Source organism: Fukomys damarensis, unplaced genomic scaffold (genome assembly GCF_012274545.1).
Source record: "Fukomys damarensis isolate Sample0158 unplaced genomic scaffold, DMR_v1.0_HiC HiC_scaffold_35, whole genome shotgun sequence".
NCBI lineage: Eukaryota > Metazoa > Chordata > Mammalia > Rodentia > Bathyergidae > Fukomys > Fukomys damarensis.
Window position 1 is genome coordinate 11791947 of NW_022900947.1, and position 21973 is coordinate 11813919.

At 35.8% G+C, this 21973-nt stretch overlaps 1 protein-coding gene across 1 annotated transcript in view; it reads left to right on the forward strand.

Moving 5' to 3' along the window:
• Nucleotides 1-270: 270 nt before the first annotated feature.
• The window catches only part of Ncapg (non-SMC condensin I complex subunit G), a 33161-nt gene continuing 11458 nt past the window's right edge, over nucleotides 271-21973 (forward strand). The window contains exons 1-13 of the mRNA XM_010641893.3: nucleotides 271-748; nucleotides 1602-1805; nucleotides 2220-2448; nucleotides 4104-4249; nucleotides 5737-5821; nucleotides 7091-7283; nucleotides 7856-8005; nucleotides 8978-9118; nucleotides 10226-10349; nucleotides 11639-11728; nucleotides 12055-12234; nucleotides 14691-14801; nucleotides 16202-16321. Coding sequence (XP_010640195.2) covers nucleotides 347-748; nucleotides 1602-1805; nucleotides 2220-2448; nucleotides 4104-4249; nucleotides 5737-5821; nucleotides 7091-7283; nucleotides 7856-8005; nucleotides 8978-9118; nucleotides 10226-10349; nucleotides 11639-11728; nucleotides 12055-12234; nucleotides 14691-14801; nucleotides 16202-16321 — 2175 coding nt within the window. The 5' untranslated portion in view covers nucleotides 271-346. The remainder of the gene's footprint in view (nucleotides 749-1601; nucleotides 1806-2219; nucleotides 2449-4103; nucleotides 4250-5736; nucleotides 5822-7090; nucleotides 7284-7855; nucleotides 8006-8977; nucleotides 9119-10225; nucleotides 10350-11638; nucleotides 11729-12054; nucleotides 12235-14690; nucleotides 14802-16201; nucleotides 16322-21973) is intronic.

The following is a 21973-nucleotide window of genomic DNA, read 5'->3' on the forward strand; positions in this document are numbered from 1 at the left end:
CTCTGCAGCGGTCTCTAGACCGCTTCTCACTAGGGCTGGGCCGAAGGCGGTCTCCACCGGAACTCAGAACCCGCTGAAGCCCCAGGAATGTCTAGCGCCCCATGGCACCCGGCCGCAGCCCAGGCCTCCGGACAGCCCCTCTCTCTTTCCTCCACGTCTCTCCAAACGCATCCCTCCCCTAGGGGTACCTCGCCCCTCCAGCAGGCGAAGAGATCATTTTCCTCAGCAGATTTCCAGTTCTCACCAAGAAGGATCCATTCTGCTTTCTCGCGTCATGCCCAGCTGAGCAAGCCTGCTACCCCTAGGGTCGCCAGCCCTGTCCCAAACGTCGCGTGGCTCCTCGTTGATGATCTCACTTCCGGCCTCAGCAAGGCCACTTCCGACCGCAACGGAAACAGCTGGACACAGACTGTGCGCATGCGTCCCGACCATGGGCTTTGATAGGGGCGGATCCATGTCTTCCCGCTTCGGCTCCCTAGCTTTCGCGAAATTCTCGCGACATTTTCTCCTCTCGCGGGAGTTGTTTGAAAGCTCTGGCGGTAACCACGCCTTGGAAGCGCCCGGGCTGTCTCCCCGGACCGGGAGGAAACAGGGGGAAGTGGACCTTGGGGTGGTCTGCAGTGCTCCTCCAGGCGCCATGGGAGCGGAAAAGAGGCTGCTGCCGGTCAAGGAGGCCTTTCGGCTGGCCCAGCAACCGCATCAGAACCAGGCGAAGCTGGTGGTGGCGCTGAGCCGCACCTACGGCAAGGTAGGCCCGGGCGCCGTCCCGCTCAGCCTGCCCTGGGGAGCCCTGTGGCCCCCGACCTCTGCGCCCCCTTACCACTCGCTTCTTAGCCATCTGAGGTTTGCAGAGGTCGGGCGACGTGCCGGAGGAAGGGAAGCCTTCCCTGCACCAGCCCTGCCCTGCTTCGGCCCTCCGGGCGGTGTGGACCGTTAACTCCGGTCCGCGGTGAACTCGGCTGAGAAGTCAGAGTGGATCCCGAAGCCGCAGTTGGTGGAGGTTTTCCCCTCGGGTCCCCGCCCTCAGCGAAAAAGCCGACTGTCTCCTTATTCCAACCTTGACCCACGGTTACCAAATAGCAAATCTGTCCTTAGCAACGGGCCCTTCCTATTCACGTAGATACTGCGTGAGGGGAGCCGCGGGAAGAGTGGGGCAGAATCTGGGGGAGAATAAAGTGATCTTGATGTAAGTAAAGACGGCAGAGTTGATTTTTGAGCAGTTCATGAAGAAGCGCACTTTTACTACGCTCATAACATTGAGAATTCAAGAACAGAGAACGTTCGAAGGAGTCCTCATTGTCGGAATTCGTGCTTGTACTTCGAGAAGTGTAACTTGTAATCTGGAGGGAAATTCGTGCAGATGCATCTCCTTTTCGCTGGTTTGGATAATTAAGAGTTTACTTAATACAGATTTTAGTTTGTCTGAATTATGGCTAATGCTTTTGTCTTTTTGTTGTTGTTACCGGGTATCGAAATCGGTCCTTGCGCTTGCGAGGCAGGCGGCGGCACCACTGAGCTAAATCCCTGGCCCATGGCTAATGTTTTTGATAGTGTTAGGGTAAGTTTGTTAGTGCAGTTTATGAGTTTCTTTTGTCTTTCAGACGGATAATAAAGCAGTTTTTCATGAGGAGTTCGTTCATTGCCTTAAATATGCTATGGTGGTCTATAAACGTGAAGCAGCTGTGGAGAGAGTCATAGAATTTGCAGCAAAGTTTGTTACTTCGTTTCACCAGTCTGATGTGGAAGATAATGAGGAAGAGGAAGACGGTGACATTTTAAATTATTTGTTTACTTTTCTCTTAAAGGTACTATGGCATATGGCACTTTGGGAAAATGATGTAAAATATTTTACCATTAAGTATGTGTATCTTGGTGAAATATCTGGTGATAAAATATCACCAGAGTATATTTTATGGGAGTTCTTAACTGTCATTAAATTGAACATTGGGCTTTCAAAATATCTTCAGCATTAAACTCTTAATGTTCTCATTAAGCCAGTTCTCAAGTTGTAAATGAGTTCTTTATTTTAGAAAAGTTCTTACAAAGAGGAATGTTTTTGTAATTTAGCAAACATACCTTTTTCAGACAGAGACTATATAAAAAATATTCAGAATGCAGAATTCAAAGTATATTAAAAATATATATGTAGAGTTTGAATGATACTATTTAGGCATATGATGTTACTGGGAATAATTTTTTATTTTAAAAAATTTTTTTAGCATCATGAAGCAAACAGCAATGCAGTCAGGTTTAGAGTGTGCCAGCTTATAAACAAGCTTTTGGGAAGTATGCCAGAAAATGCCCTGATTGATGATGATCTGTTTGATAAAATTAATAAAGCCATGCTTATTAGATTGAAAGATAAGATTCCAAATGTGAGAATACAGGCAATTCTGGCTCTTTCACGACTTCAGGATCCCAAAGATGATGAATGCCCAGTGGTTGATGGTATGTATAGTTTCCTAAATCTCTTCAGTTTTATTGATTTTGTTAATTCCTCAGTACTTGAAATTTTTATAGTTAACTATATATATCGAAGAGCATAATACCCAAATAGCAACCATCCAATTTAAAAAATACTGTTTGTCATCAGTACTTTGAAGTCTGCGTTGCATCTCACCCAGTACCCAGTTTCATTTCTCCCCCTTACAGGTAACATCCCCTTACAGTTACCTTGAATTTAGAATTAATTATTCTCTTTTATTTGTTAAAAATTTTGTTCACTATTCTTCTTTTGTCTTTTTTTTGAGACAGGGTCTCACTGTGTTGTTGAGACTGACCTGGAACTCACTATGTAGCCCAGGCTGGTCTCGAACTCACAGTGATCCTCCTGCTTCAGCCTCCCGAGTGCTGGGATTACAGGCATGCGCCACCATGCCCAGCTTTTACTATTTTATCATTCTAATGTTAGTGGACCCAATGTTTGTTTCCAGTTACTTTGCTACTTAAAATTTAGGAATTTTAATATGTGGCTATCTTATTAGATTATGTATTTATTTTAAAAGTTTACAGGTTTTTATTATTATAGGTGTTGATTATTGTACATAATTGTATGTGTTACACTTTTTATCATCCGGCCAGTGTTGTAACTTTGCTTAGATCAACATCACCACAAATGTGAGTGATGTGTGGCTATGTGATAGTACTACAGTTGTCACTACATGGTAGAATTTTTCAGCTCCGTTGTAATCTTATGGGACCACTGTTACACGCGTAATGATTATTTCTGTATGATGCCTGTTAGTGTGTTTTGCCCATTTTCCCATTAAGTTTTTATTTTAAAATAAAATTTTAATTGATTTTTTGGAGTTTTTATATATTCTGAAAAGAAATCCTTGGGTTATATGAATTATAGCTCTCTTCCTGCTTTAGGTGTTTCATTGTTTCATTTTTTTCATTCTTTTTGGCTATCATTTGTTGAACAGAAATTCTAATGTCAAAAGTTACTAATCTAAGGTATTAAACCACTTAAAGAGTTTATCTCTGGGGTAAAAAAGATAGTCATACTTCACTTTTGATGGCTTATAGTAGTTGATATTTTGGTGTGTTAAATGATAATAATCTATAAAACGTGTTTAATAGAATATACTTAATAATAAAACTGGGTACAGGGGCTGGGGATTTAGCTCAGAGGTTCGGTGGCCTGCCTTGCAAGCGCAAGGACCAGAGTTCAATCCCTGGTTCCAAAAAAAAAAAAAAAAAATTGGGTCCAATGTGACAAGTACAGGTGAGTACATGTATTTAAGCACACAAGGTGGGTGTAAACCACCTAATACAGTAGACTTTCTCTGACTTTTAGGGTTGTTTGCAGTGTTAGCCTTCATGCCCCATTTATTTGCTAATTTCTCATTCTGTTCTTTTTTGGTCCCGGGGCTCAAACTCAGGACTTTGTACTTGTGAGTCAGGCATGGAGCCATTGAGCTAAGTTCCTGGCCTCTCTCATTCATTTCTTAGGAGGGAAGTTTGTAAAAAAATTTTTCAGCTAAAGATTAAAAGCACAAGAGTAGAACATGGTACTTTTATCCCCTTAAGATATCAGAATTTAGACTGTTTTAATTTTTAAGAATTTCTTTAGTACTGAAATGTTTTGCTCTCTTTTTTAGCATATGCTATTTTGATTGAAAGTGATTCAAATCCAGAAGTTAGGCGGGCAGTGTTATCCTGCATTGCACCTTCAGCAAAGACTTTACCAAAAATTGTTGGGCGCACCAAGGATGTAAAAGAAACTGTCAGAAAACTGGCTTATCAGGTAATAAGTCCAGAATCTTGCATAGGCACATCTTAAAGAATAAGAAACTAGTTTCTTAAGGTATTATTGAAAAATACTCAGCACATAGTAATGACTTTTCCACTGAAGATTACTGTGAAGAGTAGCCAGAGAAGCCCATTTTATTTTATTTTGTTTTAAAAATTTTAAAATTAATTTTATTGGTACACTTTAGATATACATAATGACAGCATTCACAGGGAATTTACACTTGTACATAATATATCTTGATGCTTTTTTCCCCAGCCTCCTCCCCTCTTTCAACCCTTGTCCCCTCCTTATTTACAAATTTTTTTACATTTACATTTTTTTCCTTCTGTTCTCTTTCTTTTCCCTTCTTTCCTTCCCCCCTGACCTTTCTCTTGTTCTCCTTACCATTTGAACATTTCTTTCCTGTTTCCCAATGTCTGTTATACATTTTGGTCCTTATTTACCCTTTTGGTTTCCCACACCAGAGACAGTGCAATATTTACATGTGTGTCCGATTTATTTCACTTAAGGATATGGTCTCAGGGTGCATCCATTTACCTAGAAATGTCTCATGTTAATCTTTCTTTATGCCACAGTACTACTCCATTTGTGTGTGTGTGTGTGTGTGTGTGTGTGTGTGTGTGTGTGTGTGTGTGTGTATGAAAACACATCTAAAACATGCATCGGAGCTGGGCATTTTGGTGCACACCTGTAATCCCAGCACTCGGGAGGCTGAGGCAGGAGGATCACTGTGAGTTCGAGACCAGCCTGGGTTACATAGTGAGTTCCAGGTCAGTCTCAACTACATGGTGAGACCCTGTCTCAAAAAACCCCCCAAAAATAAATAAATTAATTAATTAAATAAATGAAACGTTCATCACTTGATGGGCATTTGGGCAGTTTTTAAGATTTAGCTATTACAATCTATGCCACTGTGAATATGTTTGTGTATATATTGCTGTGGTATAATGCTTTAATTCTTTTGGGAAGATTCCCAGCAGGGGCATAGCTGGATAAAATGGAGCCTCTAGTTTTAAGTTTTTGAGGAATCTTCACATTGATTTCCAAGTGCTTGAACCAGTCTACACTCCCACCAATAGTGGAGAAGGGTTCCTTTTTCCCCACAGCTCCACCAGCATTTGTTACTGGTTCATTTCTTGATAACAGCCATTCTTTCTGGAATGAGAGAATCTCAGTGGTGTTTTCATTTGCATATCTTGAATGACCAGTGATGTTAAACATTTTTTCATATATTTGTTTGCTGTTTGTACCTTATCTGAATGGTGTGTATTCATTTCAGATGCTCATTTTGGATTGAGTCTTTAAATTTGGCGGGGGGGTCTGATTTTTTTTAGTTCTTTATATATTCTAGATATTAGTTCTTTGACAGATATTAATTTATGTGGAGATTCTAGTTAATTTTCTCAGATGAGTGCTATATTACTAGATAAGAAATCATAAATTTTGTTGAATATAAGACTTTCTTTTTACTCTTTAAGATTTTAGCTGAAAAGGTTCACATGAGAGCTCTGTCCATTGCTCAGAGAGTAATGCTGCTTCAACAAGGTTTTAATGACAGATCAGGTAAGATATACATCTTTATATACAGAATTTAGTAGATTTTGAAGTTGTTCTTAATAAGATTTAGGAAAAAAAGTATTGAAAGTTAGGTTGAATTAGTCTGTCATTCCCATAGTAACTCATCTTGATGTATTATATAGAAAACATTTTATAGAGGTAGGGATCTTAGTAATTTGAAGGAGCAGAGCTTATTTCTTTCATCTTACTATGTTTCACAGATGGAGAAACTATACTTAAGCCTTTAGAGTTAATTCATGGTTGTTTTTTTTTTTTTTTCTGGTATTGGGGATTGAACTCAGGACCTTGTGCTTACAAGGCAGGCAACAGCACCACTGAGCTAAATCCCTGGCCCTTGTGGAGCTAATTCACGTTAGAAGTCAAACATAATTTCTTCTTCCCCTTTCTCTTCCTTTTAAAAAAAATGCTGTTCTTTTTTTCTGTATACCTTGTGCACCAGCCCAGTATATTCTGCCCCATATTTGTTAACTGGAGAATCTATATATAGGAACGATGATTTTTCATTCCCAACTCCCATGGGAAGGTCAAGATGGCTCATTTTGCTGTAACAAGAAAACCAACTTGATTTGAAAACATTGTCAGAGGACTAATGATAAAGGCCTCAAATCGAAGAATAAGATTTGTTCAATGATTGTTATTATTTGTTATGATTTATTACAGATAGCAATGGGGTAGTAGATGAAGCCAGGCAGTGCAATAATAGATATGAAATGATATGAAAGAATCTGGGCTAGTTGCTGAAGCCCATTGAACCCAGAGGAGAGGGCATACAGAGGCTTTGTATGCTATTGTATTGCTTGAGTATTTGGTACTGAACCTTTTCCATTTGTTTAGAAGTGAGCATAACTGTGACTTTTGCAATACAATTGTTTGATTGCTTTGAAACTTCTCAGATTTGGTACTTGATGCATTCAAGGTAAAAATTTTGTCACAGTACTTGTTTTTTGTTTGCTACTTGATGTACATGGATTGCTTGTGATTTGCTACCCTTTCCAACCGTAACAGTTTGGCACTCTTTCATTTTGGTACTCGTGGCGCCTCCTGGAACCAATTCACAATTCATAGAGTACCAAAATGGCACTGTGTTGTTTTGCTTTTGTTTTCTTGCTCTAGTATGCTTTGTTTTGCCTCTTAATCTCTTTGTACTGTAAATATCAACTTTAGGTTAATATTGATCTAAAGTTAATTAAAACAGAAGACCAGAAATGAAAGCTAAATGGGGTCTTTGTTTACCTGTTTCAAATGACTCAACAGATGCTGTTAAACAAGCAATGCAGAAATATCTTCTTCAGGGCTGGTTGCGTTTCACTGAAGGAAATATTTTGGAGTTGCTTCATCGATTGGATGTGGAAAATTCTTCTGAAGTGGCAGTCTTTGTTCTCAATGCCTTATTCTCAGTGACTCCTCTCAGTGAATTGGTGGGAATCTGTAAAAGCAATGATGACAGGTACATAAAGGATTTATTATTTGAATTATGCTTCTGTTGAACTTATGCATTTAAAGTTAGTTTTTTCCTCCCCAGTATTTCAGATTATAATAGTACCTTGTATCTCCTCCTCTTTTGTTTACTCTGATTTTTCCCCTATTCTCCTGCTTTTTCCCCATAAGAACTCATACTTTATCATAGGCTATTTATTTCACCTGTTCCTCTCCCTCATAAACTTTGATTTTTTGCATTAGTCTAATGAAAAAAATATCTAAAACCACACACCTGTAATGTTTGCTCACTTGCTTTGTTTCCTTTGTTTTTCTTTTCTTTTTTTGGTATTAAGCTGTTTATTTATTTATTTATTTATTTGGTACCAGAGATCAAACTCTTTTCCCTTTGTTTTTTCTTTTTAATTTTTCTTTTAAAAACTTTTTTCCCTTTTGGTTTTTTTTTTCCTTTTTGTGAGGATAATGCAGTTAATTTGTAATTGAAAGAATAGTGGTTATAAATCAAATCTGCTTATTTCGATTGTTTCAGTTTTTAAGCAGGGTATAAATATCATGTTTTATTATTTTTTATTTTAAATGAAGGAAGTTAATTCCAGTGGAAACATTAACTCCTGAAATGGCTTTGTATTGGCGTGCTCTTTGTGAATATTTGAAATCAAGAGGAGACGAAGGTGAAGAATATTTAGAGCAGATTTTGCCAGAGCCTGTAATATATGCAGAATATTTACTGAGGTAACACTTTTTTCTTTTGGTTTGGACTGTGCTTTTGTTATATGCATCATTCTCATAGTCTCCTTTTCCAAAGCCATGCTTGATTAGCAAACCGATTTTTCTTTTGATTGTAGAGATACATGGGTGTGTGCATTAAGTTTCTGAGGGATATCCTGTGCTGGTCAGTATACAGAAGAGAGCAAAGTCACCATGTTTAGTATTGTTTCTTCAAAACTGTAAAGACATAATTTAGAACATTTGTCTATAAATGGTGATGTGTTACCTTTTGAAATTGGCTAATAAAAATTCTGTGTTAGAGAGTAAATATGAACTATGGATCTCACTAAATGATCATACAAGTTTGTGAAATTGTCCACATTGTTTTTCTTTCTTTTTTTCTTTCTTTCTTTCTTTTTTTTTTTTTTAAGAAAGTATATTCATGGGTTACTTGTATAATAAAAATAATAATAATTATTATTAAGAATGAGTTGCCTAGGCATGATGAGCTCTTCACAACTAATTGGGTGGTTGGACCTATCATTCAGAACTTTATTATTGGGAGAATGTAGGTGGCATTGAAATATTGATTGTGAATCAGAGAAAGAAATGCACCTTTTGAAAAATTTCAGTAGAGGGCCAGGGATTTAGCTCAGTGGTTTCGCTGCCTGCCTTTCAATCACAAGGGCTCAAGTTTGATCCCTGGTACCACACACACATACACACACACACACACACAAAAAAAAAAATCCATGAAAAATTTCAGTGGAAAAGTGGAATTAGTGGAAACACACATTTTGTAAGTTCTTTTGATTTTCAACCAGTTTGTAAACATTTATTACAATAGAATAGAATTTACAGGCAATTATTACATAATATAAACATCTATGTATTCAGATTATATGAACTGGAAAAGAATCTTTGCTGTCCTCAAGGCAGGAATCTATTCCTGTTTGGTGTTTCTTAGTTTTGCTCTATTGTTTTTGCTTATTTTAGTTTCATGCAGAGCATTCCAGTAGTTACTGAAGAGCAGAGATGTGATTTTTCTTACCTTGGAAATTTGATGACAAAAGAATTCATAGGTCAGCAGTTGATTTTAATTATCAAATCTTTGGAGACCAGTGAAGAAGGAGGAAGGTATGTCTAAGTGTTAACCTTTGTTTTTGTTTTTTGGTACTGGGGATTGAACTTGGGACCTTGCACTTGCGAGACAGGCTGCATCACCACTGAGCTAAATCCCTGTCCCTAACCTTTGTTTTTTACTCTTCTGATTTCTTTCCTGTATTTGAATATAATCTTATTACATTATGATTGGATATATTTACCTTAGCTCTTTAAGTTACCATGAAGTTTTCTTTTCACTTTTCTTTCTGTGTTTGTGGGGGTATGGGTGCGTTATGTATATACACAATTATATAGTCAAGTATCACTTAACAACAGGACATGTTCTGAGAGATCTCTTGTTAGGAAATTGTTTCCATGTATGTGCATCATCATAGTGTATGTTTACACACATCTGGATGGTAAAGGCCAGTTATTTTTGTAGTTTCTTGGTACAGTCAAGAGACTTGATGCACATAAGATGTTTGAAGTTGTGGCCAATAAGTTAAAAGAATATTGTGTTGACAGAAAGTATAGTATTGCAGGTACATAAACTAGTAGCATAGCCATTTGTTATCATCAAATGTTATGTCCTGTACATAGCTATATGTGTTGTGCTTTGGTGCGTGTCAGTACAGCAGGTTTGTTTACACCGTGTCACTACAGAGTAATGTGTTGAGCTACCTCACTATGGCTGCTATATCATTAGGCATTAGGTATTTTCAGCTCTATTTTACAGGCTACCATGATAAATGCAGTCTTTTATTGATGGAAATATCATTATATGGCACTTGATGATAATGTATATTATGTCCATAATCCTCATTTTTTAAATGGTATATTAATAAAATATCAGGTTTTTAGTTAAAAGTCTTTCTGAAGACTATTACCTAAAAGGTATGATTCATCTCTGGTGCTTTGTCATCTCATCATGTTGATTTATTAAAGACTAGGATGCTTTGTAAAATTTTTTTTTGAAAATATAAAATTTTTGTATAGTCTATACTTAACATCTTTATACCTGTAATGCTGAACTTAAAGAAAAAAACAGACAAATGTAAGTCTGCAGAATAAGTGAAATATCAGTAATAAAATGTGTTCTGTCAAATGGTATTTAAATTAAAATTATCTTTTTGACTGTAGGAAACGATTGCTGGCTATTTTGCAGGACATTCTTACTCTACCTACCACTCCTGTATCCCTAGTTTCATTTCTTGTTGAGAGACTTCTCCATATAATTACAGATGATAATAAGAGAACACAAATTGTAAGTTCTTTTTCTTATTGCTGATGAAGAGAAATTTGGTTAATGACATTGAAAATACTAATTTTTGTTTAAAATTTTTTGTTTTGTCTTTTTGTCTAACAAATTTTAGTTTTTAAAGCAACTCATCTCTTTCTCTTCTCTGTCTCACTTGCACTTAGACACATATACTCTCTCATACACAAACACATTTTAAAAATACCTCCCTCTTAGTGTGCCCTCTACTGTGTTGAATCAATTTCAAATGGCATAGGTTTGGGAGGAGGTGAGAAGGGAATGAGATTTTCCCCATGAGGCACAGGGCTCAAGGATGCGAAAGTTAGCTCAGATCTACATATTGGCTTGAAACCCTCTTGATACTTTCTGGCTTCATGTCTTTGTACAAGTTGTTTAGTGATTTTATTCATGTGTAAAATAACAAAACCTACCCTTTAATGTTCAGTGAAATACTAATGTTCATTAGGTGCTTGGTAAATACAGAAATAAATTTTATTTACTATAATACTTTTCTAAAAGTGTTGGTTTTTTCTGAGTTAGCCAAAAGAGACAGATTAATATATTTTTTTTTTCTTTTCTTTTTTTTTGATACTGGGGATTCAAACTCAGGACCTTTTGTGTGTGAGGTAGATGTGGTGCCACTGAGCTAAATCCCCAGCCTATAGATTTGTATTCTTGTTATAAAGTCATGTAATTTCAATTGTGAGTTAGTTCAGAAGTTGTCTCCGATTTTTACACATACATACCTTCTATAAAGTCCCAGTTAATGATTTTCCAGCATCTGCTTCTGTACTTTACCTTGGAAAGTAGCCTTTTCCTGAATTAGCCAACTTGTGTTCAAATGGCTTTGAAAGGAAAGGCGTTCTGTCTGCTGTCGTCCTACCTTGCATACCCAGAGAGGAGTAGAAGAATATTCCAGTTTCCTGTATTTAATTTTCACAGAGTTGAACAAAGTAGGAGTTGAGAATTTTACACAAATACTTTTAGTATATAATGTCTAATCTTAAGCATAATAATGCATACTGCATTTTTTTGTTTTTCAAATACTATATATATGACAGATAATTTATCTTCCATATCTATGTGCCTGTTTCCCTTCAAATAAATTTGGTTTTTGATCAGTTGTATTTTTCAGTTTTTTTCTAGAATTGTCTAGTAAACATGCTACTTTAGTCTATTTATTTTGCTATTTTTTGATATATAATAGATTCTACTTGGAGTTTTATGTAGCAGTTTGATATTATTTGCTGATAAAGGATATATTAAAGCTTTTACTCTGAATTATAACTTACCAGGTTACAGAAATTATCTCAGAGATTCGGGCACCCATTGTTACCGTTGATGTTAATAATGACCCATCAGATGTAAGAAAGAAAGAACTCAAGGTATGCCTTTTGTAAATTAAAGAAATGCTTGAATAGTGTAGTAGTACAAATCTATTTCTTCTTGATACATTGTTTTCAAATTTTCCTCACAAAGTCAATTTATTGATTAAATATTAACTGTGAACGTGTCTAATGTGTTACCAGATTATGTCAGTCTATAAGATTTACTGATACCTGCTTCCGGAAAATTACAACTTTGTATATGCCTGATTGCTTAAATTCTAAGTCATTAAATTATGAAGTAATTCTCTTGAGTTTGCTACAGGATTTCATATTAACATTTTTTTTGTTTAGTGTTGAAATGATCAATTTATATCTTTTCTTAGATAGCTGAAATAAAAGTTAAACTTATTGAAGCAAAAGAAGCTTTGGGAAATTGCATTACTTTACAAGATTTTAATCAGGCATCAAAATTAAAAGAAGAAATAGAAGTATTAGAAGATGCCAAAATAAACCTGTTGAAAGAGACAGAGCAACCTGAAATTAAAGAAGTCCACATAGAGAAGGTATAATTTTTTTCATACCAAATCTGAACTGCTGATCTAACTAAATCTTACATTGTTTAACTCTTAAAACTTTCAGAATATAGTATACTTATTTTACTTACTTATGCTAGCCTATACTTATACTTACTTGTACTTATGTAGAAACATAGTATACTTACTCTTTCTAACAACTTGAATTAAAGTGAAAAAAGTTGCTCCCCCCCACCCCGTTGTTTTCCATTTCTCAGAATTTGGAAGGCCTTAATTAACATTAATTATTGTATTGTATTTTATTCGCTCCCTTGTGATGGTATTTCCTGGAATCAGAAATCTTTCTCCCTTTCCAGGGAAACTGATCTTGTAGGCGTTTATTTCTGTATTTTATTTGTTGGCTTTTTGCTTTTGGTACTTGGGTGTTCTTCCTTTGAGCTATATCCTCAGCTCATTTTATTTTTGATTTTGAAGCATGTCTTGCTTAGTTGTCTAGGCAAGACTTGAATTTATGATCCTCCTGCATAGCCTCCTGATTAGCTGTGATTATAGGCCCATTCTACTGTGCTCAGCCCTGTGTGTGTTTTGTAGAGCTTAGTTATTCTTAATGTTTTCAGTTAGCTTGGCAGCTTTGTTATTTTTAGTGAAATAATAATGTGTAGTAACATTTAAAGCGTTTTGACAGTCCTCTTTTTAAACTCAGTTGTTTGATAAATATTTCCTAAGTGGATTCTTCGTTCAGAAATTTATTTTAACATAAAGTAGAATGATTTCAATATATTTGATACTATTAAAATTTTTTAGGATCTTGTCTTTGTAGTGAACACCTTTTATTATTTTACTTTTGGTTTGGGGAGTGCTGATTAGACTATTCTCATAAACAGAATGTGAAATAGGAAAGTTTACTATATAAGAGGGTTTAATAAGTTGTAACCTTGACTTCTTTGGCCATAAATAGCCCAACTTCCAACACCTCATCTTCCCAGTGAGAATGACTAAATTTATTTTTATAGCTAGTAGGTTTTTTTTTATTTGCAAAAAGTCTATGGATTATTATGGACCTTTAAATTTGAGGTATAGATTTAAAGCAATAACTAAAAATATAATCTGAAAAATGACAAGCTGGAGGTTAGGAAACAAGTTACAAAAATATCAGCAAGTGAGGTCTCATAATTAATAGCTGTTTAACTTCTTTGATCATTCGTGTGTCTTTTTGTCTTATTTGAGGCCTATAACTATTATAGTACAATTATAGCAGAGCATAATGGATACTGTGATCAGAGAAAACAGAAGTTTTATGGCAGAGTATCTTATGCAGGTAGAGTGTTGTTTCAGCCTGAGATTTGAATGAAAATAATAATATATACTAACAGTTTAAGGCTGTTTTTTCCTGTGGTAGTCACTCTTTCAAGCACTTATAAATGTGAATTAATTTAATACTCACTGTGACCCTGTGAAGTAATATTCATTTTAAAAGGGTATATTATTTGCCAAAAGTATACTGCTAGTAAATGGTAGAGTTAGGATTCAAACCTAAGTAGCAGCTTTACATTGGTAGTTTTAATACACTCTTTGTTATTGCTCCTTAATAAATTATTTATAGGAATGTTGTAGACAGGTGGAATGGTGTGTGTGATGGCATAGGAGTTAAAAGAGTACCTGTGTTTTAAAATTCTGGGTTACGTGACTGATGAATTGAGTGGGAAAGGTAAAGAGGTAAATTTGGGGAAAAATTAAGAGTCCAGTTATTGTACAAGGGCTTATATAAACAAAAAGAACTTGTGCCTTACTCAGGGTTCACAGTGGATAATGTTTTAAGTGTTAGGATGTATAGCATGTCTTAGAAAAATGAGTATTGTTCAGGAAGTGGATTGGAGAATGATAAAGGCCAAGACAGGCGTGATACTTGGGAGACTGTTAATAGTAAAGAAGGCTTGAAATGGTGCCAGAATGAATAAGATGGCAATAGAAAAGGAAGCAGTGGGAAGAGCTGCCATTTGCAAGGTATGTAGGAGTTTGTAACAGTGCAAGAGGGAGTCAAGAATGTATCCTAGGCTGGGGATTTTGCTCAGTGGTTCCTCCACCTGCCTCGCAAGCACAAGGTTCTGAGTTCGATCTCTGGTACCACCCCCCCAAAGAATGTCTCGTACATCTTTCAGACAGCTGCATAGATGGTGGTATGTTAAGAACATAGTGCAGGAGGAGGAGCGATTTGGTTAACAATCGTGTTTAGATCCTTTTGGACATGATGAGTTCGAGGCACTTGTGGAACCTGCAAGAGGAAATGTCTTAACAGCAGTTTTATGTTTGAACTGAAAAATGTAGAAAATAGCAGCGCTAGCATTTACATGATAAATAGTGATATGTGACTAGGAAAGTTAACTCAGGGAATGTGTGTAAAGCTCCTAGACAAAGCCCTCAGAAAGCCCTCAGAAAGGGATTGGCAGAAAATACTCTTACTATAAATGTTGACTTTTTCCCTTTAGAATGATGCTGAAACGCTACAGAAGTGTCTTATCTTGTGCTATGAACTATTGAAGCAGATGTCCATTTCAGCTGGTATAGGTGCAACTATGAATGGCATCATTGAATCTTTGGTATGTTGGTAGCCTTTGAAAGCTTTACTGTAGTCCACCCCTCCCACTCTATTGTAAGTAGTATGTTCATTAGGGTTCAAAAGAGTGAAAGACTATTATTTTAAACATGTGAAAATGGAAATGATAAAAAGAAACACAGTGGCTGTTTTATATCATGAGGATTAAATAATGCATCTAAAGGACCTTGTACCAATATTTTTTTTTTCGGTATGTAATTGAGGCTGGCCTTGAACTCACAAGGATCTCTCTGCCTACCACAGACTCTAGAATGCTGGGATTACAGGTGTATACCCCACACCTGGCCCTAACTACAGTATTTCTTTTTAAAAGTTTAGAAAATTATTTCATACTGCAAAGAGATCATAATATCTTGATTCTTTGGGTAGTAAGAGGAAATACTGAAAAATATCAGGAAGATTTTTTTATCCCCTCTACTCCCTTTGGAGCTTGGACCTATCTTCATTCCCCTGCCCTTGGACATCAGGAGCTCAGGCCACTTCTTGCTATAAAGAAGGGTTGTGTAATCATATATAGCAGAATATCACCTGTTTGTGGAGGGTGACCTTTCTCTGATATTTGAGTAGACATTTATTATGTGGAAAAGGGAAGAATGTTTAATACTAGCCATAGGTAGCCATTAAAAACTAGTTTGAGATGTGCTACAAGGCTGAAAGAGGGGCTTTTAAAGACAGTACAGCCAGTAGAATGTAAGTTATTTCCTTTAAAATGTTTCACAATGTCTGCTTGTGATGATCATATTTTGGTTATGTTGAACTTAAAGTATCAATAAAATAAAAAATTGCTTTCACTGTTTTCTTTTTATTTTAATTTGGCTGCTAGAATGACTAGAGTGGTGTGCAGTTCCCATTTGTAGCTTCCATTATTTCTATTGGACAGTGCTGAAAGAGGGCATCAAAACCAAACCGGTCAAACAGGAAAAGATGAGAGGGAGAGATGCTTTACGATGAGGGCTAGTATATGTCATGTTAAGGAGTTCATCTTGTTTTGTGAGCACGGGGAGTCCACTCAGTTATTCCAAGAGTTGTGGTGGGGTGACTCATTCTCTTTGTTTTAGGAAAATCACTCTGGCTAGTACTGTTTAGAAACTTAGTATTTACCTCTCTTTTAACTCAAAATGATTTCCTTGACTTACTAGACAATATGGAAATGAAGATGATTTATAAAATCATATAGAAGTTAACATTTTGACCATGACTTTAAAATACTCTGCTAGATATCGTGTCTTATTGAAAAATTATTTTAATTTCTGATGTAGTTTTTGTTTTGTTTTGTTTTGTTTTGTTTTGATACTGGGGATTGAACTTGGGACCTTGTGCTTGCTAGGCAAGCAGTGGAACAACTGAGCTACATTCCCTGGCTTAATTTCTAATTTATTTCAGATTCTTCCTGGAATAATGAGTGTTTATCCTGTAGTAAGAAATCTGGCTGTTTTATGCTTGGGATGCTGTGGACTACAGAATCAGGATTTTGCAAGTAAACACTTCGTGTTACTGTTGCAGGTAGGGTTTATTTTGTGAGAAAATTCAATTATATTTCCTGAAAAACTATCGGTAGAGATAGTGCTAAGAATTTATTCTGAGGCTTAATGATAACGATTGTGATCTTTAGGTATTCATTTTATCTTTTGATTTCCTTATAAAAACATCTTTGCAGGGCCAGGGATTTAGCTCAGTGGTTCCGCTGCCAGCCTCGCAAGTGTAAGGTCCTGAGTTCGATCCCTGGTACCAAACAAAAACATCTTTGCAGAAATAATGAAATGTCAGTTTAACATTTTATTTATATAGCAAATATTTATTGAATGCATGTTATGTATGTTATGTGCCTGCACTGTTCTTGGCTTAGAGAAAATATGACAGGTGGTGGAAATAAGATAAAAGTTTATATTGTAGTAGGAGAAACACATTTAAGATTAAACAAGTATGCAGTATTTCAGATGAAGAAAAATAAAGCAAAGAAGAGGAATAAGGACAAAGAAGAGGTAGAAGGGATTGTTAATTGAGGAAGGCCTCAATTTTAATTTGACACTGGGGTCTATACCACAGTAAAGTGAAAAGTGAACCGAGGGGATATTTGAGACGTAGGACTTTGCTTGGTATGTTCAAGAAGCAAAGATAGATTGACCAGTGAAGAGAATAATAGGAAAAAGCTTGTAGAATGTCCGTGTCTTCTAGGAACTTAAAGATTAGAAAGGTATCTGTCCACTGATTGAGGTGGGAAGAAATTGAATGGAGGCTTGTCAGGATCCAAATGGGTATAATGTTAATGAATACCAGGGAAGGGTTGTAAACCTCTTCTGTAAAGGACTGGAGAATATTATTTTAGACTTTGCAGACCATATCATCTGTTTCAACCAGTTACCTACTTTGTTGTGTGAAAGCAGTCATACATTGTGCATAAGTGAATTTGAATTTCATATGATTTCCACATGTAATGAATTTTTTAACCATTTGAAAATATATTTTAAAGAAACTATTTCTGACTTGCATGCTGTACAAAAATAAATGGTAGACTGGATTTGACCCTTGCGTCATAATTTGCAGATCCGGAGTGTGAAGTATAGAAGAATAGGTATGAAAGCGGGGAGGCTAATGAGGAGGGTATTCGGTAATGTAGAAAAGAGATAGTGATAGCTTGGATCAAGGTTATGGTTATTGGGGTTGAAGATGGTATATTTAGCCAGGGTTCCCTAGAAATCTAGAACCAATAGTAAATATGTATATGCTAAACACACACACACACAAACAGTGTGATCAGAAATCACAGTGAACATTTAAATATATATCATAGGGCCGGGGATTTAGCTCTGTGGTTCTGCTGCCTGCCTTGAGTTAGATCCCTGTGTGTGTGGGGTTTATATATATATATGTTATATGTAATATATAACAATAAAAGACACACTGCCATTAATCCCCCTTAAAATACTCTCCCTCATTTGAACACCGATCCCATCATTCTTGCCTCTTTTTGAATCAGTTCTGGTATATTCTTCTACAAGTGTCCTTTCGTGGCTACCTTGATGTCCTGTATTGATTCAAAATAGTTACAGCAATTTCTGTCAAAGAAAAACATGATTTTTCCTCACCTAGCTAATTCACCGAGTCTGGTGTCGTGAGACTTCAGGCCCTTCCCCAAGGTCAGAATGACCACGAGAGGTCAGTATTTTCAATCGATTCAAAATATCAAGGCAACTGCAGCAGCCCGAAGATATTCACGAGGGAGGATTGCAGAACTGCTCCTGAAAGTGGGAAGAATGATGGGATGGTGTCCAAAGTGAGGTATTGTGAGGCAGGTTAAGGGCCATTGTTTTTACTATAATAAATTTCTTTAAAAAAAAATAGCCTCTGCATTTTCTGATCACACCTCATGTGTTAAGTGCTTGTGTGGTTGTGCCTGTGTGTCTGTAACATAAACACAGGTGCTTTATATCTGAGCATTTACACGTACATGTGCACATACCCTCACATACACACGAGAGGGGATTTTTTGGAGGAATTGGCTCACATGATTATGGCAGATGCAAGCTGGCGACCCTGGGTGCTGGTAGAGAGGCTTGTTTCCAGGTCTAAATAAAGGTTAGAGAACCAGAGAAGCTCATAGAACTCTCAGTCTGAGGCCAAAGAACTGGTGGGGCTGTTGGTAACAATTTGGAATTCAAAGGTGATGAAATAAAGATGTTCAGTATTTGATATGATGTTTGAAGTTTAAGATATAAGTGAATGTAGTGAAAGATATTTATATGTGAGATTGAGGAATGAAGGAGAGCCCCAGGACGGCAAAATGACTCTGTAAGACCATTCTGTTGTTAGTTTCTGGTAATATCCAGTGCTCAGAGAGTACATGCACCTAAGAAATGAGTGTGGGTCGGAAGAGAGCCCTGCACTACTCTAGGGTGCAGAGAAGGGAGATGAAGAGGAATTGGCAGAGACTAAGGTGGAGTAGACAGCACAGGGAGAGTGTGAAGTCATAGAAGTAAAGGTAGTATTTTAATGAAGAGAGACCCAATGTCCGATGCTGCTGACAGCTGGGTGAGTATTCATAATTGACCATTTCTGACAAGTAAGGAAGTATTTGGTGACTTTGTTGCCTGAATGTAGTTATGTGGAAGGCAAAATCTAATTGGGGTGGGCTGCACAGAGAATGATGGGAGAGGAATTAGAGACAGTCAGTACAGATTACTGTTTGAGGTGATCTTTATTCCCCTCTCCGCCATTAGTCCTAGACATAGGATGGTAGTAAAAGAAGAGTCTGGGATAAAATGAGATTTATTGGCCTTAGTGTTTTAAAATGAAAAAAATATAGCATGTTTGTATACTGAGAAGAATAACCCAATTGAAAGGGAAAAGAAAATGTAGGATGAAAGGTAGTTGCAGTGATATTCTTAAATAGGAAAGTTGGAACTTAAAGAGATTAGAGGTGGACAGTTACGTAAACTTTGGGTTCCTGCAGCAAAGAAAATGCCATAGAACCACTTCAGGGAATATTTAAATTCATTTGACTTAAAGTGGAAATATTGAATTGTGTGTGATCCTTTGTAAGTTTTGCTGGCATAGCATCATTAAGTGCATTGTTCATTTCAGATAGAAGAAATACAATTTGAATATAATCTTAAAGAGGTTCCTGGAGGATGCTGAAGTTATTTAATACAAACTCATTCTTTCCTTGACAAAGTGACGTATAGCAGTCTTGATACTGTTTCTTCCTGTTTAATTTCCTCTAGTGATCAGGACTTGTTAAATCAAGTTGATGTGAAAGTTCTTATCAAGACCATTTCACAGTTGTATGTTTTTAAAAAAACTAGTCAATAATGAACTTGTCATGAAACTTTAATGTCTTAAAGATTTACAGTATACTTTTCCTTTAAACGACTTTCATCTGTAAACTTTTAAAAACTTGCATGCTGTACAAAAATAGGTGGTAGACTGAATTTGACTATTAGTGTTTGTAAAAAAATTTTTATACATTAAAAATATTGTGATACACACCAGATTCAAATGTAGGAAAAAACAGTAGGTGAAATTTGCTTACATTTTATTTATTATTTGGATTGCAAATTTTATTTTTATTTGGCCCCTCAGAATGGTCCATGATCAAAATAAGTTAACCACTGAAGAAATTAAATTAGTTTATCTTTATAAAAATATTTCAAAGCTATTATTGGAAGATTTTAGTTTTGAGAAAAGTAGGTATCTTTTTGGGGGATAGGAAATTCTTTTTGCTAAGTTTCATTATAAAAATTGATTTAAGAAATATCTGAATACTTGCTAGAAAGGTAGAGAAAGTTATTTCATTATAAAAATCTTAGGAATCCACTATTGAGAACTATTGCTGCCCAGTAAGGGACAAAAGTAAGAGTAAGGAAAATCAATTTGCTACAAAGATAAGTAGCCTATTTGGAATTTCTAGTGAGCACTCATGACAATATAAGCATTTGGCTTCGATAGGTTTATATGTTTTTGTCCTCAGAAAATATGTAATAGGTGTGCTCCTGAATTTTCCTTTAAAGTTTTGAAAATTTCAAGCATATTTTACTATTTTGACAAACTTTGAATAGGTGACTTTTATTCATTTTATAGGCCAGGTTATAAGTCCAACTCATTTGTCTGTAACTAAAAATTTAGTTGCATTATATAATACAGTTAATCCTTCCTAACAAAAATATTGAGCTCAGTATTTTTTTTTCTTCATGACTTTGATATTTGGTGTCTAATTTGGTATGTAAGTCAAGATAGACTTGTACAAACTGCTGGATTTTGTAGTTCACCTTTTTTCTTTCTTTTTTTGTTGTGGTATTAGATATTGAATCTAGGGTTTTGCATGTGTTAGCAGGTGCTTTATTACTGAGCTAAATACTCAGTGCTTTTTTTTGAGCTAGGGTCTTGCTATGTTGCCCAGGGCAGCCTTAAAGTTGAATTTAGGGTTCTCCCACCACAGGTCTCGAGTATCTGGGATTACATGCATGTATGTCTATATTTAGCTTGCTCTTCTTTCTTTTTTTGTTTTTTTCTTTTGGTACCAGGGATTGAACTCGGGTCCTTGTGCTTGCAGGGCAGGCCACCGAACCGCTGAGCTAAATCTCTGGGTGTTCTTCTTTCTAAAATGAAAAAACTAAATGCTATAATTCGACCACATTTTAATTCCATAAATTTTTATTGCAAAGGCGAACTTTTTCTTAAAGACTTCAGTTCCAGTTGTTGTGGTACCAACAAATATATTTTTAAAAGTGAAAATTTAATTGCACTCTGAAAAGTATTTTCTGTAGACTTCACACTGTCGTTGAAATTTGACTAACAAAAAGGAAGATATATATTACTTTTATTCAGAGTAAATTATTTTACTGAAATTGTTTTGATTGGGGATGTCTCAATTTAGGTTTTGCAAATTGATGATGTCACAATAAAACTAAGTGCTCTAAAAGCAATCTTTGACCAACTGATGACCTATGGGAGATATTCATCTGTAAACTTTTAAAAACTTGCATGCTGTACAAAAATAGGTGGTAGACTGAATTTGACTATTAGTGTTTGTAAAAAAATTTTTATACATTAAAAATATTGTGATACACACCAGATTCAAATGTAGGAAAAAACAGTAGGTGAAATTTGCTTACATTTTATTTATTATTTGGATTGCAAATTTTATTTTTATTTGGCCCCTCAGAATGGTCCATGATCAAAATAAGTTAACCACTGAAGAAATTAAATTAGTTTATCTTTATAAAAATATTTCAAAGCTATTATTGGAAGATTTTAGTTTTGAGAAAAGTAGGTATCTTTTTGGGGGATAGGAAATTCTTTTTGCTAAGTTTCATTATAAAAATTGATTTAAGAAATATCTGAATACTTGCTAGAAAGGTAGAGAAAGTTATTTCATTATAAAAATCTTAGGAATCCACTATTGAGAACTATTGCTGCCCAGTAAGGGACAAAAGTAAGAGTAAGGAAAATCAATTTGCTACAAAGATAAGTAGCCTATTTGGAATTTCTAGTGAGCACTCATGACAATATAAGCATTTGGCTTCGATAGGTTTATATGTTTTTGTCCTCAGAAAATATGTAATAGGTGTGCTCCTGAATTTTCCTTTAAAGTTTTGAAAATTTCAAGCATATTTTACTATTTTGACAAACTTTGAATAGGTGACTTTTATTCATTTT